Source organism: Sander vitreus, chromosome 1, assembly GCF_031162955.1.
Source record: "Sander vitreus isolate 19-12246 chromosome 1, sanVit1, whole genome shotgun sequence".
Taxonomy (NCBI): Eukaryota; Metazoa; Chordata; class Actinopteri; order Perciformes; family Percidae; genus Sander; species Sander vitreus.
The window spans coordinates 31,929,741-31,948,513 of record NC_135855.1 but is presented as its reverse complement, the minus strand read 5'-3'; the positions used below and the strand labels follow the sequence as shown (position 1 = coordinate 31,948,513).

The 18,773-nt window shown below is 40.0% G+C and overlaps 1 protein-coding gene across 1 annotated transcript in view; it reads right to left on the bottom strand.

Annotated features, from left to right (window-relative positions):
* Positions 1 to 18,773, bottom strand: part of hcn4 (hyperpolarization activated cyclic nucleotide-gated potassium channel 4) — a 66,033-nt gene that overhangs the window by 4,228 nt on the left and 43,032 nt on the right. The window contains exons 5-7 of the mRNA XM_078258063.1: positions 12,239 to 12,385; positions 11,716 to 11,956; positions 90 to 254 (exon numbers count right to left, since the gene is read on the bottom strand). Coding sequence (XP_078114189.1) covers positions 90 to 254; positions 11,716 to 11,956; positions 12,239 to 12,385 — 553 coding nt within the window. The remainder of the gene's footprint in view (positions 1 to 89; positions 255 to 11,715; positions 11,957 to 12,238; positions 12,386 to 18,773) is intronic.

The window sequence follows — 18,773 nt, the reverse complement described above, 5'->3', positions numbered from 1 at the left end:
TCTTAACTATTTCCCTCTGAAATTGTTGTAGTAAAAAGAAATCTTAAAGATTTCCCTCTGAAATTGTTTATTTTGCTTATTTTTCTTACCAATACGGTCCAGCCGGTCCACGGCAACAGTCTCAAAGGCCCTTCTCATCATAGGATACTCCTCCAGCACCTCATTGAAGTTGTCCACAGACAGTGAGTACAGGCGACAGTACGTGTCTGCCCGGACACTGGCTGTCCTTCTGCCTCGTGTCAGCAAACAAATCTCTGCAACAAAACACAGCAGACAAGAGATGGTAATGCAGTGGAGGTAAACCCAGAGGCTCTGTTAAAACAGCTATACCAGTTTTACTATAGATTTCTCTATCTGTAATTTATCCTTACAGTACCTTTTCCAACATTCACTAAAGAGTAGGATTTTAAGGCTTTTCATTTCCTCGCAGATACTGTATGCTTAGTGAAGTAAAGCACAATACACTTTCTAAGCAAAACGTGAACTCAAGAGTTTTATTTTTTTTATTTTGTAGCATTACAACTTTTCTGTAATCTATTGGAGCAGCACTTAGTGCCACTTTCAGAGCTTAGAGGTTTGCCAGCCCTCATCTGCCATGCCCACTCAGGAAAATAATGCTCCATTAAACAAGCTGCACTGCTGTAGAGCTCTGGCACAGAGATGATGTGTGTGGGTGCAAGTGTGTCTGTACTGTTTGCAGATGTTGCATGTGCATGCATGCACTATTTAAGTGGGATGTGTCTATGTGAGAGCCAGTGTCTGCGCACTGTGTGTGTGTGCAATGCATGTGAAAGTACTATATTTGTGTGTATACATGCCAGTGTTTTATTCATGAGAGCAAGGCAGCATGGGAGAGTAATGTATAAATGTAAAAATGCAGGCTATAAGAATATATTTATATGAATGTACTGTATGCATCTGTAAAAATGCTATATATTGTATGTATGTGTGTATTTATATGGACAGGGGGTTAGGTGACTTTGACATATGTTTGTGTTAGTGTGCCATGTGTTTATATAAATTCCCTCATGTCTTTTCTCTTTAGCTTTCATCTCATCTTCTGCCCTCCCTTTCTGTGTTTGCCATCACACACCTCTTTCTCAGAAACCCATTTCCAGCTCATCTACACAGACATGCTCTCAATTCTCTCACACAATACACTTTTTTCTACCCCCCCAAAATTATTCATCCAATTTATCTCCAGAAAGCTCATACTTAGTGTATATAGTCTATTAACTGTTGGTGTGTGTGGGTTTTGTATTTACATGTCCCTGGACTGCAGTCACACACACAGCAAGAGCCTACATTATGGGGCAATGTCTGCTTTAATCAAAAACATGGGTAGCCCTGTTTGTTTTTGTATGTGTTTATATGTGGGTATGATTACACTGAGCTGTGTGTGGGTGCGTCATTAAAAATGATTCTGTCAATTAGCCAGGAGGTGTTGGCCTGGCCTAGTAACAATCATGACATCTCCTTTAAAATCAGTGCTTGTATCAACATATTAACAAAACCTATTAACATTAATCTTGACAGTGTTCACCGGCAAATATGTTTGATGATACATTCATAATCAACTTATATGCATTCATACTGAAGGCTCAGGTTATGGGAACATCATAGTTTTGGTTAAATATTATAAAACTTGACAACAACTTGAAACATGAGATGGGAGATGAGCCCCTGATTGTGTTCTACCACATCATTTCTACTGTATTACAGTGACTAGGAAGCTGTGTTAAACACCAATATATAACTGGACAGTTTGATGTCAACAAGAGCCTGGAGGTTTGTGTGGTTATTACTTTGCAACAGCCTGGTGTAAAATCTGATCAAAGTAGCTAATTGCAATTTGACAATGCACACCACTCACATTAGGAACTGCAGATGGAAAACTTTCTGTAAAGCATAGCCTGCAAAGGAGATAATTAACTGAGAGGGAAAGTATTTCAGTTAATTAGCCACAGCATGCTAGCTGTTGTCGATGACAGATGCTGGTAAGCACCAGCTTCAATTTTCACTCTGCCTTTCTGTCATCACTGAAATAATTAGAATTGCAATTTGGTACAGGTAGAAGTGAAAATACAAGTAACACATGACTTTAAAAACAGAGAGGTGATTTTGGAGGGATCTTAAAGGGGGGGCCGGGTGCAGTGCAGGGTTCACCTACTTTGAGCAGGCGGATGTCACAAAATGCTGTCAATGTTGAGTCCAAAATTGCAGTGTGCTGCCCGATTGCCAATGACGCTCCTCCTACTGCACTTCTCCTCCCACTGGCAAGGTCCCAAAATATGCTCCATAGAAGGAAAAAATCCCACTGCGCCATGAAACTGCCACCTCTAGACTCACACATAGACCACATGTTTTGACTTATCTGGCAAATAATAAACACTGAAATTGGACCTCACAATACACAATACAAAAATTACAGAATATATCCTATGGGACATAAGAATATAAACATCTCTAAGTTTTTGACACTTAGACTGGCATTTTGTCCACCCTATTTACATATAAAAGGGACTGCAAAAACACCTCTCAATATAATAAAAGCCAAGAAAAACCGCCAACAAACATCGCCTCAAATATCACCTTGAACTAGTGGAACCGAGTGAATACTAAACAATGTTAACACTACACGGTTCAAAGACGTAGCATTCACTACACAGCATTTTTCTGGTCACTGAGTGTAAAGTGGTTATGATTGTGTGTGATGGTTTGAAAAATGAGATAGAGCAACATATAAAGGGAGAATGCATGATTTAACAGAGACAGAGAATGAGGAATATGTACTCTGTACGAAGCATAAAAGCAACCTCATGTGCGGTGTGTTACTGTTTGTGGGCGTATGTGTGTTAGAGAGAGCATGGATGAATGGAAAATGGCCAAGTTAGCAGGAGAGCTGTGTGAATGTGAGAGAGTAAAAATACCATGCTCTTCTGCGTGTGTGTACTGTAAGTGTGTGCGCGTGGGGCAGCCGCGGCTGTAGCTGTGCTGGGGGTCCATTTCCCGTGGCACTGCTCCAGTAATCCCTTCTGGAGAGGAGCATCACAGCTCTGTATTATATCCTCTTGTCCCGTGGCTTTCTGGATGAAGCCAACACTGCCAAGATGAGACGTTGAGCTGCAGTGAGCCCTCTGGCCTCATCTAACTGTCCTGCAGAACGCAAGTGAAGCCCAGACACTTAGCGGTGCAATCTGAACTACAAGTGCGGGAAAAGAAATCCATGGCAGGGTCCGGGTCTGGTGCAACCCGAGCCCGAGCTAGACAATAAGAGATTAGTGGATATCTCTGAGTGCTGAGGGGCTAAATGCAGGCGGCTGCACTGAAGCTCAACACTGTCTTGAATCTCAGGACTTGTACCAGGACTGAAGAACTATACGTGATGAGTTTCACATAAAATGGTAAATGCATATTTGGAAAAATAATTACTCAAAATCTAGTCACCAAATTGTAGTTAACATTAAAGCAAAAATATTTTTGGAGAAATAATAAAAACAAATACATAAATACAGTAAATCACATCTATTCTTCTACCACTGAACAATTCATTTCAGGTTTAGATTTTTCTCAGTTTTTCTATTTCTCTCTAAAAATACATTTACCATTTTTGTCTGAAGTGAATCATATTTATTTTTCCTAAATGAACAAGAAATTATGAGCATGTAAAATATAGAAATGAACCAATAAAGTATCAAATAATTATTAAAACTAAGTTCATTGTTATGAAATGTTAATTCATGATTCTTATTTTTGCAGTTTCATTATTTACTAAATTTAAAGTCATTTCATGAAATAAATAAATGTCATAATGGATTCCCCCCCCCCCCCAATGACACTTTGATTTCATGTCATTATTCATGACAGTGGTGTTGTCACCGCCCATCAATTCAGCCAATCACCCTGCACTGTTCAACTGTAGATGGCTTTTGCGGATGGTTTGTGAGTTACATTCAATTTATTTATGAATGTTCTACTTCGACTGCCTACTCACATCTCCTGTGACTCATCGTAATGCTCCCCAAATCCTGCATGAAATCACAGGACAGGCTTAGTTGGTGTAGCTCTGTAAGGGGCGTGTGTTTTCTCCCCAGACTGACTGCCGCTTCTACAATTACCCATTTCTGTGTGGTCCTCAATAACAATGAGATGATTCATGATCCGCCCAAAATTGTGGGCTTTGTCAACTCAAAATTAGCAAAGCTATAATATCATCATGACACGAGATAACTAATTGGCTGTGAATTAAATGTCTTCATACGTAATATTTTTGGATTCTAAAAATCGCGTTTAGGAAAAGAATCATTAAAAAAAGGTAAAAACAAAGTCTGAGAATAAACTTTAAAGGTTTACTTGATAAATCATCCTGCCCTGTACCCCTGCTGTCTTGTTCTGCTTTAAGTTAATCTTGCTCCCAAAACTGTGTTTTGCAAGTTAGCGCTACAGACACAAAGATGCCTTAGTTTCCAGGAGAAAAACTAAATCTGTGCATAAGAAGATGTTACTTTGCCATAGCTATGATGTGTTTTAATTCACACGTAAGTGACAATGCAGTCATTAAAATTGAATGACATCAATTCAAATTGGATGCTTCTCAGGGAAAGGAGTACTACGAGGTCATTTGCTATGACCTTAGTGAGAACACATATGACACATTGGTTGGATGGTGCAGCCCACGTGTCCTGGGCTCTTACTGGAAAGATGCTTCCCCCGAGTCTCTGCATCAGCTCCCAAAGTGCAGAGCAGACTGCATGCCATGCAAGATGTCAGTGTGTGTGAGTGTGTATGTGGATGTGTGGGAGAGAACGCAAGAAAGGTAGAAAAACGGAACAGGACACATCTTACATTACTGTCTTTACATTATGGATACAGTATGCTCACAGTGTTACTGCATGTCTACAGTACATGTTGTACAGATACAGAAACTATGTTCTCTATGAGTTTTTATTGACTTACCCTTGGCAACATCAGCACTAGGAGCAAAATACATTCAATAAAAAACAACACTTTCTGAAGTAAGACTTGTACAAGAGGGGCTGTGGCACTGAGCTTCAAACATCTGTGAAGTTTTAAGCTCTAAAAATCATAAATACCCAAGAGATCATCTCTAAGAAAGACAAACCATCACAGGTGTTCATTCATACAAAAAACAAACTGGTAAATGGAAGACCCTTGGCAAGTTAAAATGTTGGTATAAACAGTAAATTCTGCTCAAGGTATCACTAAAAAATAACAACTCATAACTTGGTTTCCAACCACAGCTTGTTACGCTGAATAGAATGTATGTAGAAAGAATGTAAGTATGATAAAGATAACTGACATGGCTACAGTCCTGTGCTCATTACATTTTAGAAAATGGACTACGACTACCAAAAGGCCTAGGGTTTGGCAATATACCTGGATGAAAAAATTACGGACACAAACCAAAATCACAGAGATCTTCTGGTGTGTGAAACAATTTAGTGCAGTGAGTATCTGTGTCTCATAATATAATATATTTTCTAACATCTGTGTTTCTAGATTACATTAACATATTACAGTTAACATAACATTACAATCTTCATGTGTGAGCAAAAGGAGATACAGCACAACATACATGCAAATGGCTGCAACTGCAAACTGTGCATGAATCTGAGTGAATACAAATGTTGGCCGTTGAGTGTGCTTTTAAATGAGTCTCAGTGTGCGTATATCTGCATGTGATTCTACGTGTGCATGGGTGGACCTTCCTCTCTTGCTGGATGTGAATTAATGAGCATGAGCTGGACTGCTTGGTCTGTGATAAAGTATCTGTGTCCTGCAGCCTGGTCTGGCAAAGCTCACCTGGACTCTGAGTCCTGCCGTCAGCTCCCATCTCCCTCCCTGACGCTGCCCCCAGCCCACGGGGCGGACACTCTCTAACATTTCAAACATCCACAGTGGGCTGCCTGATTCCCCGTGACATGCCATGCTCACTCCCTCACAGCATTAGCATAGCTGCGCAACACCTTACGTTTGGCTAGCATGCTGCAGTTTGGGGATATGTATCTGGTGTTTTTCTGCACCGTGGCTGAAGCAGGAGTCCCGTCACATCTCATTGTTTCTTTTTCACTCTCTGAACTGAGGCTGGTTATGTTGGTGAGGGACACAATACACAATAAAACAGCATTCAAGGGCCAGAAGATTGAGTATATGTACAGATGGAAATCCACAAATGAACTAATCTTAGGTTTAATAAGCCTAAAGTAACGCAGGCATAGTCTACTTTTCAACAAAAATATAGTCATTACTGGCATTTATTATTATTAGAGAACGCATCTGATAATGGCAACACATACCCACAATGGAAGCTGGTAAAGTAGTTGCTATTGTAAGTATTGCTTTGACCAGTAAATGATCAATTTTGATAACTATTCTCCTGCATTTCATTCTATTGTATCACGTCTGTCCTATCCAATACTTGTATGTATTTGTATAATGTTGTGTATTATGTGGCATCCCATCATATTCCTTATCTATTCAACTGCGTTCCACCCTGTTTGGATGATGCACCCAACAATGTCTCACAACATATTGTGTCGTATCACATCATACGTTGTATCAAAACACAGCATTGTATCGTCCTATTCTATCCAACCTGTCATATTATATAAGACTACTCTACATATCATCATATCCCCCATTCTGTCACTCAGTCAACTGCTGTAGTGCCTCGATCTTCAGCTGATGCTGCTCCAGAATAAGAGCTGCGGGGGCATTAACTGGGTTAAGGACCGGGAGGAATACCTGGGCCTTTGCTGCTGCCAGGCTCTCTAACTGACTCCCTTAGTCAGGGTGGCCATTTGGCAGCTCTATAGCACAGCCATATCTGAGCTCTGAGAGGGGTAAAAAAGTGAAAAAGAGGGGAGATGGGAGTAGTGTTAGTTCCCTGACCCAGGATTTCACAAGACTACAGATTAAGAGCACACCGTTCGCAGAAAAAAACGGTCAGAGATTGAGTAAAGCCAAAAAGATGACACAGGAGATTGCAAACCGTGCAGTCAACTTACTCTCCCTTCTTACTCCTCACTCCCATCTCCGACTCTGTTTCACTTTCCTCTTTTAACCCCACTCACAGAGCTGCTACAAGCCACTCACTCAGAGGCAAAGTTAGCCATCTTAGAGGTGCAATCAAAGGCAGCCTTGATAACACCTCTGACTGGCATGTAGGCCCACCACAAGGTTACTGAGCTCTGCTCCAACCAAGGGAGAGGCGCAGTCTGCACTGGCAACACATCAATTACTGCAGGCAACAAAGGATGAACTATAACAACACAATAACCTGCTCTGTCTGGGCACTGAGAGGGCAGCGGAGATGCTGTTCGGATAAGTGTTTCAATACTGAACTATAAGGAGAGAAAGTGGGAAGTGGAGGCAGGGTGGATGATGCATGTTTTCTTTCTGAGCCCAGAGCAGCGTTCAGAGAGCGGGCTTGGCAGCGATCCATGTGTCCCTTGGCGTTAGTACTGCAGTCACATTACATTTCCCCTATCCACTGGATCGCTGTGTGCCCAGCCGACGCTCCCATCCAGGATATGTCGTGTCCACTTTAGACTTTAGGCTCTCTGGCTCGAGCTAATCCAACAGCTAACAAACTGAAGCAGACTGCTGAGTATATAATTGTGTAAATAATTCAGGTCGTCGATGAATGAAAGAGTTGCGGTACATGAGATTGCTGGGATGTTGATGAGCATGTACGCATGCCATTTACTGTACTGTAAACCGGAGCCTGCTGACGCTGAGTGTGTCTGACTAAAAAGAAAGCTCCTCGACAACTGAACGGCTGCTGCTCTACATTCACATCCAGATGCACGGTAGAGAGTCAAAAGCTAGCAATCCATGTGGAGCAAGCCCCCGTGTTCTGCACATAATATACAAAAAAAATTCTTATTGCTTTTCAGTTCCTGCTTGCTGATACTGACAGCCACACTGAGATCCACATGTGCAACATACTCTCTGTTATTGATCCTGCACCAATTAATTTCATGAATGACTAACTCCTGTTTAGTAACAAACTCCCAGTGGCTCTAGGCTTACCCCCCCTCCACCCCCCTGGAGGAGTGGCACTGCCAGGAATAGTCACAGGATAATGGAGTCAAAAGTCTTGTGCCTATAATGCGCAAGAGGGGTAAATAATTACACATCCAAGGCTTAAGATTAAAGCGAGCAGGCCAGTTTCTGTTTAAAAACCAGTGCATTTGCACTTTTGTGGGTTACACTACTCATGTTTACTCAAGGAAAAAAAAAGGTCAATAATAGATGAATTCACTTTAATGCATTAATATTTCTTTGAGTGGCAAAATGTCCAAGCTGTCAAACAAACTGTGCCATTACCACAAAGCTTGTGGTAGAAACAAGTCTATGAGCTCTCTTTGAATCTGAATTCTGCCTTGCCAAGGAGGTATGGGGTGCCGAATGTAAAAGTTCGGTTACAATTTTTTAGCTGATATACTTTCAACATTTAGCGCATTTTCCTCACATTTGAGACAGAAATGATATATATTATATCTAAATCTAAATATTATATCTAAATCTAAATCTTAAATATTTTTCTAAATATTATATCTAAATCTAAATCTTAAATATACAGTTGGTACAGTAAATACTGACTACAGTGGAGCTGTTCGACTAATATTACTGGATTAAAACACATTTTGGTCAGTATTTTGTATTATTGACTTATATCACAGAAATGTCTTAATATTTGTGTGTACTATAATGCCATTGTTTTGTTTGACTCATATCTCCTTGTGTGTTTAATGTTAGTTTGACTCATCCTTCACAAGCAATCTAGCTCACACACTGCAGCCGACATGTCATCTGAACAGGCCTCGCAGCACTGTAACTAGCTAAGTTAGCTAGGTCTCGCAATGCGAGACAGAACAGCAGTAGGCCTGTCACACTATAGCCACATGTAAGTAGTTTTCAATATTTTGGTTACATTACCTATTTTATTAACCGGAATTATGTTGCTATATTAGCTTGCGAAGGAGCTATCCGTTGCTAACGCTAATTTATCTCAAAAAGCAGAAACGTTAGCTAACTACTGCCAAGATATGATTTCACTAGAGACCAGAGAGGTGTTGTAAGACTCGTCAAGTGTTGTCATGTGTTTACACTGTCTTACAATGAAACCATATATTGACAGTAACATGAGTTAGCTACTGCTTTTTGACATAAATTAGCTAGCTAACGTTAGCGTTAGCAACGGATAGCTACTTTGCAAGCCAATAAAATATAGCCTTGGCAAACAGAATTAAGGTTAATAAAACACGATAACTAGCTATGTAACCAGTATTACAAACTTCTTACAACTGGCTGGATTGTGATATTTTAGTTGTGTTCGGATGAATATGTTGGATGCACAGTTGGACTTTATCCATGCTGGGCTAATGTTAGATTGTTTGGGAAGGATGACGTTAGTCACACACGGAGATATGTAATTAAAACAACGGTATTGTGATTAACACAACTATTAAGGCATGTCTGTAATATACCGGTCGGTCAATAATATAAAATACTGTAGATCAGTGCTTTCCAACCCTTCTGGTCTGAGGTTCCCCACAGCCCAGTCATATGAACTCGCATACCCCGCCCTATCAATTCCCAATGTGTTCACACTATTTATCATATTAAAGTGAATATTCTTACATTTTCATGCCGTTGAACTGTAAACATTTAGGTTGGTTTGGTCAGAAATTCTACTAACTAGACCTTTTACTTGAAGTGTGGTTAATGTTTCAAAAGTCATCCATTACTTTTAGCTAATCATTTCAACTGTTAGCTAAGTCAGTAGGCCACTTTTAGCTATCTTTTTCTACCATTGATTACTTCGCTATATGTTTTAACATATGTGTTGAGCTGTTTTACCTGATATATTGTTTTAAATCAATCATAATTCAACTATTATTTTAATTAGTTAAGCTGCTACACAATCTTTCCAAGTACCCACTGGCTACAGCAGAGATACCCCTTGCTGGGGCATCACTGGGTGCAGCCACCGCAGTGGGCGTGGTTTCCTTGGGGATTTGAATATTTTCTAAATATTTAGCTTTACACTTGGCGACACATTTAGATATAACATTTAGATTTAACATTTAGATATATATTTAAGATTTGGATTTAGATATACTATTTAGATATATATTTAAGATTTAGATATATTTAGATTTAATATATACATAATATATACATTACCTATTAATAAAATAGGTAATGTAACCAAAATATTGAAAACTACTTACATGTGGCTATAGTGTGACAGGCCTACTGCTGTTCTGTCTCGCATTGCGAGACCTAGCTAACTTAGCTAGTTACAGTGCTGCGAGGCCTGTTCAGATGACATGTCGGCTGCAGTGTGTGAGCTAGATTGCTTGTGAAGGATGAGTCAAACTAACATTAAACACACAAGGAGATATGAGTCAAACAAAACAATGGCATTATAGTACACACAAATATTAAGACATTTCTGTGATATAAGTCAATAATACAAAATACTGACCAAAATGTGTTTTAATCCAGTAACATTAGTCGAACAGCTCCACTGTAGTCAGTATTTACTGTACCAACTGTATATTTAAGATTTAGATATACCATTTAGATATATATTTAAGATTTAGATTTAGATATAACATTTAGATTTAACATTTAGATATATATTTAACATTTAGATTTAGATTTAGATATAACATTTAGATATAATATATATATATATAATTTCTGTCTCAAATGTGAGGAAAATGCGCTAAATGTGAGGAAAGTGAGCTAAATGTTGAAAATGTATCAGCTAAAAAATTTTAACTGAACTTTTATATTCGGCACCCCATAAGGAGGGACCGAAGGAAGGGAACATTTGGGAAAACATTTTAGACATCATGGCCCTGGAGAGAGCTGGGGCCATGTTGTTTGAAATGTTGATTAGTTTTGGCATGTGTAGAGATAGATTGCCTGCCATCTTTTCATTATTTCTCTGGAACCCCCTGGAGAGAGGGCATAGAGATGGACTTGAGCAGGCAAGGCGTAATTAAACTTCCACAGGCAGGTCATGTGCTGTTAAACGCTTTGCCACTATTTCTCATTACTTAACAGTGTAGTCTAAATGATACGCTGTCACTGGGCAAATGAATTGGTATTTGGTGAGGGCAGTATGGCAGCATTGTCTCCTATATGTGTCATAGACTCTGTGGTACTATGAGAGACATACACATTATCTGACCCTGATTAAGAACATAACACGAGTTAAGTACATAACAACTCTGGGTTATTGCATAAGTCTAAAACATTCCTATAGTATGTCATTTCACAGCTTTCTGAACCCTTTGACCTTTGAATGCATATTTCTTAATTTGTGCTACAGCAAGTACTGTTTTCTTAATTTGAATTTGCCCTACATTAAAGAGACAGCTCATGATGTGAATTAGGGGAAAAGCACTGCATAAACCATGAAGCAGAATTTTAAGTGAGGCGACATGCACTGCACAACATACCACTTTATGCTCACGACGAGCTAATGTCAGAGCCAGAATAGAATTATCCGAATGCCTCACAAATACAAATAAAAAACCCAAGCCAACCTCTTAAGCTACCAAAGGACAGCACTATTAATATTAAAACAGAGCAGATTTAAGCTGCACAGAAAGATGTGCGGGTATGTGACCTTTGAGTTTGTGATTCTGGTGCAACGCCAGCTCGTCTTACCTCCAAAGTACGAGCCATCTGACAGCTTGGTCTCTTTATTGCCTTTGGTTAGTACGCTGACAACCCCGTGCTGTATGAAGTACATTTTTTGGCCGATGGTGCCCTCCCTGATGATATAATCCCCAGGCTGGAACACCTCAAACTTCAGCTTGGTGAGCATGGAGGTGACAAAGTTGGGGTCCGCGTTGGCAAACAGAGGCATGGACGCCACCAGCTTTCGACAGTTAAAGTTGACGATTTCCTGCAAAAGCACACAGAGAAAGCAGTTACCAAGAACAGCAGCAAAGAGCTGGCGTTTTACAAAAGGCATTGGCCTGTCACAATTTCAGACACGAGGGATATTAAAGTAACAACAACAAAATGTCAGCTGTTTTTCTGAGCTCCTCTCAGTTTTACTCTTGCTGGGATTTGGCCTTAAGAAAAGAACTGAACTGAAGTGAACTGAGGGGAATGTCAAGCAGTACACAAGCTTTTGAATGCATCTCATGTGCAGAAGATCCCCAGACAGGAACACTCATCCCACCTCTCGGAGCGGCTCGTTCAGCTCTCCCAGGATGCTCTCCTCATCGAACATCTTGCCCTGGAATCGGTGCTCGTAGTAGTCGTGGATTCTCTGTCTCATATCTGCTGGCAGCTTGTGGAAGGACATGTACTGCTCCACCTGTTTGTACTGCAGGGACACAGAGACACACAACAATCAGGTTACTCAAAGGCCATAGTGCTGTAGCACAGATACACAGCCACAGGGAGCAGCTGGCACTGAGGTCAGACACACAAGGAAATGAAGACGGATACATACAGGCCATCCAGGCTCTTGCAGGTTAATCCTAACAAGATAGCACTTTTCCAGTCTTTGAACATGCCTCTTACAATTTGTCTGTCTCTCAAAAGACAGAAAGCAATCTGACATAATGTACTAACACCATATTGGTTGAAAGCACATTCAACATTATTTTAACTATCACAACTTCTCTAAATTTATTGGAATAATTGAGAGAGGTGTGATCACTGTCAAGTGTTTACTAATGCTGGTAATAAACTAGATCTTGTAAAGCATCCATGCACAATATGTACTGTAGGTGTCACATACATACATTATGTGCAATTAGTATGAAAAAAAGACAACAAAGCCCTGCGGCTCCTCAAACACTGTACACCACCAAACACTTGTGTATTTTCTGTATGTTTAACAGTCTGCATCTTCCAGTCGTAATGTTGCTTGTTAAAAATAAAAGCATTCAAATGTGATAGATAGCCTTTCATTGATGCTATAGTATAGTAGAAATGCAGATCAAAGCACACTGAGAGCACCTAATAACAGGTAGAATCTTTGACCCTCAGTAAAAGCAAAAGAAGAAGAAAAAAGAAAGAAATTAACCATTCATAGGGCGACATTGGAGGTGCTCTTTGATCACCATTTCTATGCTGCCAACAGCCTTACTACTCAGTGACATGGCTGACCACAGATGTCGCTCACTTTGTTATCCCACTCTACTACCCTAGTCACCCCTAATCTTGCAGGATATCATCAAAAGGCCAACCTTTTTGAAATGTGGCACAGTAAATAATGGCAGCTGTCTCATGCAAGTCAAATTGGGTTTTTTTGTGAAAGCATTAAACCGGTCAGGCTCCCTGAAAACCAAGAGGTGCGAGTAGATTTGGAAAGAAACACTTACGAGGATTGTAATCCAGTGTTATAAAACATGCAGGGCAGGCGGACTAAACTACTGTATAACCACTTTGAAATGGGTCTGATCAGATGCCAACAACCCACTGACACCCTGCAGTGTGTTTGTAAGCCTCTACAATACTTAGTTGTGCGATGTGCCCTTTTTTCTCCCCTCTTTGCCAAATGCAGATGGATTTTAGTTGTGTTTGACCAGAGCCTTTCGAGTCCCTCACAGACAAAGAAAGCAGTCTGGAGTCAGTCTGTGCATTTAGATGATACAGCTCCCTCAACTGTGACCAGTTGACTGTAAACTGTTGTATGCCCCAGCTTGTAATCATGATTTGTAAGGCATTGTTAGCTGCACAAAGACAATGAGAAAACACTACAAGGTCTATATATATATATCTGGAAGTGTATAATTTGTGCATACTGTATGAAAAAAAGGTGCACACACAGGCTACAACAAGAAATGCTGCAGATAAGGCAGATTAGTTTAACTATCATACTGTATGTCTAGTCTCACTCTCACGTGCTCTGGTTTATTGGCATTTCTTTAAACCAATCACAATCGTCATGGGCGGTACTAAGCTCCGCACGGAGCCACTGTAATATAGAGAAAACTCAGATTTGACAGATAGTCTAGCTAGCTGTCTCAATTTACCCTGCAGAGATCTGAGGAGCAGGTAACCATAGTCCTCAGAAATACACCAGAGTTTGAAATTCCAACACAAAGAAAGCGGAAGGAAACGGACATCGGTGAAAATACATGCATCCGGCGGAATTTCCGGCGGCAGCGGAACAATCCTGGAAGTGGAACGTCAAGGATATAGACTACTGTATGTCTAACGCTAACAAGTTGCTCATATGGTAAAGACTCCTTGAAATATACGCTCACCTCTTAGGAAAGTTAAATATTTGAAATTTGTGTGTCGATGCTGTGTAAAGTTAAATATTTGCAGAAGCAAGAATAAGTTGTTTACATATCCGTTCTCGCTGCGTCTGTGGAAAGATGCATGAGTTCTGTCATGGGGAAAGGGTTTGGGGCTTTATCCACACAATCCATTGAATCCATGATGATGAATAGAAGCCTTGCACCAAGAAGTTTTGCTCCTCTACTTCAAAAGACAGAAAGCTCTAGAAAACAATCACCGACACCTCCCTCTGCAGTCCCATTGGCTGCAGAGTATTGCAGTGAAGATGGCTTGTCTGCGAGTGATGCCAGGGTGAAGACGACAGGTTTAACCCACATTCTGCATTTTGTCTAATGTCTTTGTGTCTCCTGCATCAGACATGCCACAGCATGGCGCCCTGTTTCAAAGGCGTGGAATATCATCTCCTTCAGAATGTCTTTCAACCCTTTTTTTTTTTTTTACATTCATAAAAAAACAACCATTTATCCTCAGCTTTGCGGCATGTTCCAATTTGATTCTCCCAGCATGAAAGGGCATCAGTCAAGTGAACAAATGCAAGATAATGTCTTATTGCGTTTATATTGTGACGAGTACAACTGTACTACATACAGTAGCTCCGTGTCTCAGTCAAAGGCATTTCATATTTACTAATCACTGCTGAGTCTGAAAGTAGGAGCCGACAGGGACGTAAAGACACCGACCATGGGGGGGAATTCTGCGATTGGGCTGATAACACCACCTGTGATGAGAAATTATCTTATTGCTGCACAGCCACCATCACACTACCACCAGGAAGATCCCTGCTCCCCTGCTCTACTTGGCTAAATCAAATCATAGTCAGCATTAAGGAGGTAATCATTCCACCAACAGCTGCACTCTGAAAACCAGGGGGTTCAGGAAGCAGGGGGGCAGTTCAAAATGTTGGAGTAGCTGATGAGAACCAGAGGATTGATTCTTTCTTTCTTACTTGCTTTACTTAAGACATTTTGGGGAATCCGCCAAATCACTAGATTAAAAGATGCATACATCTGGCATAACCGAGAATGGTATCAAACTTTGGGCAAGGCAGCAAATAAGTCGAAGTAGAGTTTGACAATCTTCCATCCAGTTTTTATTGGTTTTAAAACTGCAATGTTTAGCTTTTGATGATGAATTTTGGTGATATTTAAAATTTCTAGCATAATAAAAGGCAGTGACACAATGAAATGCTGAATTATTCAACATGTTCTGTTCTTCAAATGAAACAACCATTGAAGTCAAAGTTGTGTACTGTGTCTACCTTACTGTACTTAAGTCTTATAAGTATGTTACAGTAGAGTTTTTTTGTGTGCGGTGTGTGTGTGTGTGTGTGTGTGTGTGTGTGTGTGTGTGTGTGTATGTTAGCTACCAGCCTTGGCAATATGACAGTAGTTGCATAATCTGTCCCCTGAGCTACACAGAATTGCATCTTCATGCATTTATATATTTCATTTCACAAATCCTTTCTCTCCCTTTCTTAGTTTTGATCACTCTTTACATTACCATTATTTGTTCTTTTTCCCATTCGTACTTTTCGTTTTCTTTCTGTCTCTCTACCCTTTTATCACGCTATTCATTTTTTCCCTAATTCCCTTTTCTCTCATGCAGCTCTCCAAGCAGATGCAAATTTTTACCAAATAAAATATGAATAAGTCATTTCCCAACAGAGATGTCAGCCACTTAATTGTACTTTCTAAACATTTATTTTTCTCCAATGTTATCTGTCTCCTACTCCATAACCTTGCATTGCATGGTCAAAAGGTATGGGTCATACAGTAAGGCTAACTGAAATCTTAAATATTTGCACCCAGAGAACATGGTTCACATTATACCTGCTTAACATCAGCATTTTAACACTGTCATTGTGATCTTAGCATTTAGCTAAAAGCACCTTTGTGCCTAGACTAGGGTGACCAGATGTCCCGGTTTGACCGGGACAGTCCCAACAAAAGCCTGTCGGGACGCTAAAATGTCACGGTTTACACCAACCACTATGAAATTGTCAGCAATTACATAGCCGACGTGGTCTTATTATAGCCCGATCATTAACTAAACCCATGTAGAAAGACTAATAAAGCGTCCAACGTATGATTTTAACAATGTGTGTGTGTGTGTGTGTGTGTGTGTGTGTGTGTGTCAGTCAATCGTAGCGGTCTGCGTCTGCATAATCTGTGCAGCCAGCATTACAATGTATATTTGTAAACATTGTTGCAATGCCTCTTCTTGTCTGTGTCGTTTTAACCATAGACAGTGAAAGGGTTTTAACCGGGCACAAATGCTCCCGTTGAGCGGATCCTGTCGCTCATGAACAACATATGGACTGACGAGACGAACCGCATGACCATTCCCACGTTAAAGGCGCTACTCGTCACATGGACCAATTTTGCTGACACCTGTGCGCAATTTCACATTAGGCTTTCAGCCAAAAAATTGATTCTTGAGCAAATTCACTCCTCTAACAAATATACGGAATGAATGTTTCCAATAGGGAAGCTATCTGCTCTATCAAATGAGATTACATTTGTGTTTGTGTTGTTGGTTAGAAAACACTGGTAACACTTTACGGTAAGGGTACACAAATTATCATGAATTCATGCATGAATTAATTTATGTATTATTATGCATTATGTAATTAATGATTTATGTATTACTGCATTCCTTAATATCCCATGAATTATCAGGAATTGACGTGTTCATAGTCTGTCATTCGTGACCTCATACATGAACAACACAACTAAAGCATTAGGTAGGTGGGCACATCATTATGATTTATTAAGCATGATCATGACATTTATTTTTCTGCAAAGAAATGTGGTCATTACTGCGCAAATTCTGATTTGAACACAACTTGTGTATAATGATGTACCCACCTTACCTAATGCTACGAACCTATGAACTCATGTCAATTCATAAGATATAAAGGAATGAAGTAATGCACAAATCATGAATTAATTCATGCATGAATTCATAATTCATGTACCCTTACCGTAAAGTGTTACCATAACTTTAGTTCAAGCCTGTGGCAGCAGTTCCAAATCATTGCTACGCAATGAAAAATATCTTTTCAGAAAGTTTTTCACAAGTTCAGGGGGTGCATTTTCCAAAAGAATGCTTTAATTCTGAAAAATAAAGTTGGTCCCACACGAAACTCACTCAATGTTTTTTAATATTATTTCTTAGATATGTAGGCTACATACCAAGAACATTCATGAATATTAACTGAGATACCCCATTATGTTGTGAGCAGTAGGCCTACGTGTGCTGTTGGCAAAATTGTGTCTAATCTGTCTGTGTCTATGTCTGACCTGGGCTGGCACACTAGCCTTGTGTGCGTGCACGAGCACTACGGTCACGTGCAAAGTGTCCCGGTTTTAGTTCAAGGAAATCTGGTCACCCTAGCCTAGACACAGCCTCACTGAGCTGCTAGCATGGCTGGTGACTCTTGTTTTCATTGCATAAAGTCTGCAATAAAAGCTTTTTCAGTACGGCATAAATACTATATACGCTTATCTAGTGAACTCGGGACACCTCTTAATTTACACCACTAGAATAATCACGCGTGGGGATGCATCAGCAATCCATCTGTAGGTTAACCAAGTCTGCTAAGTCACCTTCTTAATTGCTAAGGGGAGTAAGTATGTAGCATGTATTGATCATTTAGAGCTGGGTTAATAGGGATGTAATTAGGCCATAGTTAGTTAAGAGAGTGTAACTGATTAATGGTCACTATGGTGCATCGTAGCCTACTTAAGCAAGGGAATTTGCTTGCTCTTCTCAAACACCACTGCATATCTAATTAGATGCTTTACGAGGAATGACAATCTTGACATGAACACTGCAGATGCTGCAGAAAGCATACATTTACTGTGCTATTAAATATACAGTATATTGACATCGGTTGCACTTATTTGATTTTGGTTATACTATTATATTACTTCTGGGGCATGTCAACATTCCTGGACTCAGTAGTAAAGGTTGTGTGGCAGACAAGGAGGTAAAGGGAATGTAACAAGGTTCAGATTAATGCCATCAGTCAGATCCAGACTAATGAGAATGACTCTTACTGTAAGGCAGAATCAGACTTAAGCTCAACATGTTGACAGTTGTGTCCTTGGGTTGATTGTATGGGAAAATCACGACTTAACCTTTACAAGGCACTACAAAGTTGTTGCTATTGTTGGAGGAACCCTACATCTTTTTTTTACTGACAACACAGACATGACTGTGAATATTTAGCCTAAATGAGGAAAACACTAAAATTGCATGTTTTACTAGTTCCCTGACAGCATTAATCCATGTCTCTCAAATCTTGGAAAGAAAGGGACGACTCTATAAGTGCCAATATAGTCCTCTGATGGCTATTGACTGTATTTCCAAAGGTCTTGCTTGGGGGATTGAAGTGGGGGAACAAAAGATTTCTAGAGCCTCTTCACCCACAAATAATCAGCTTTGGGCCTCTT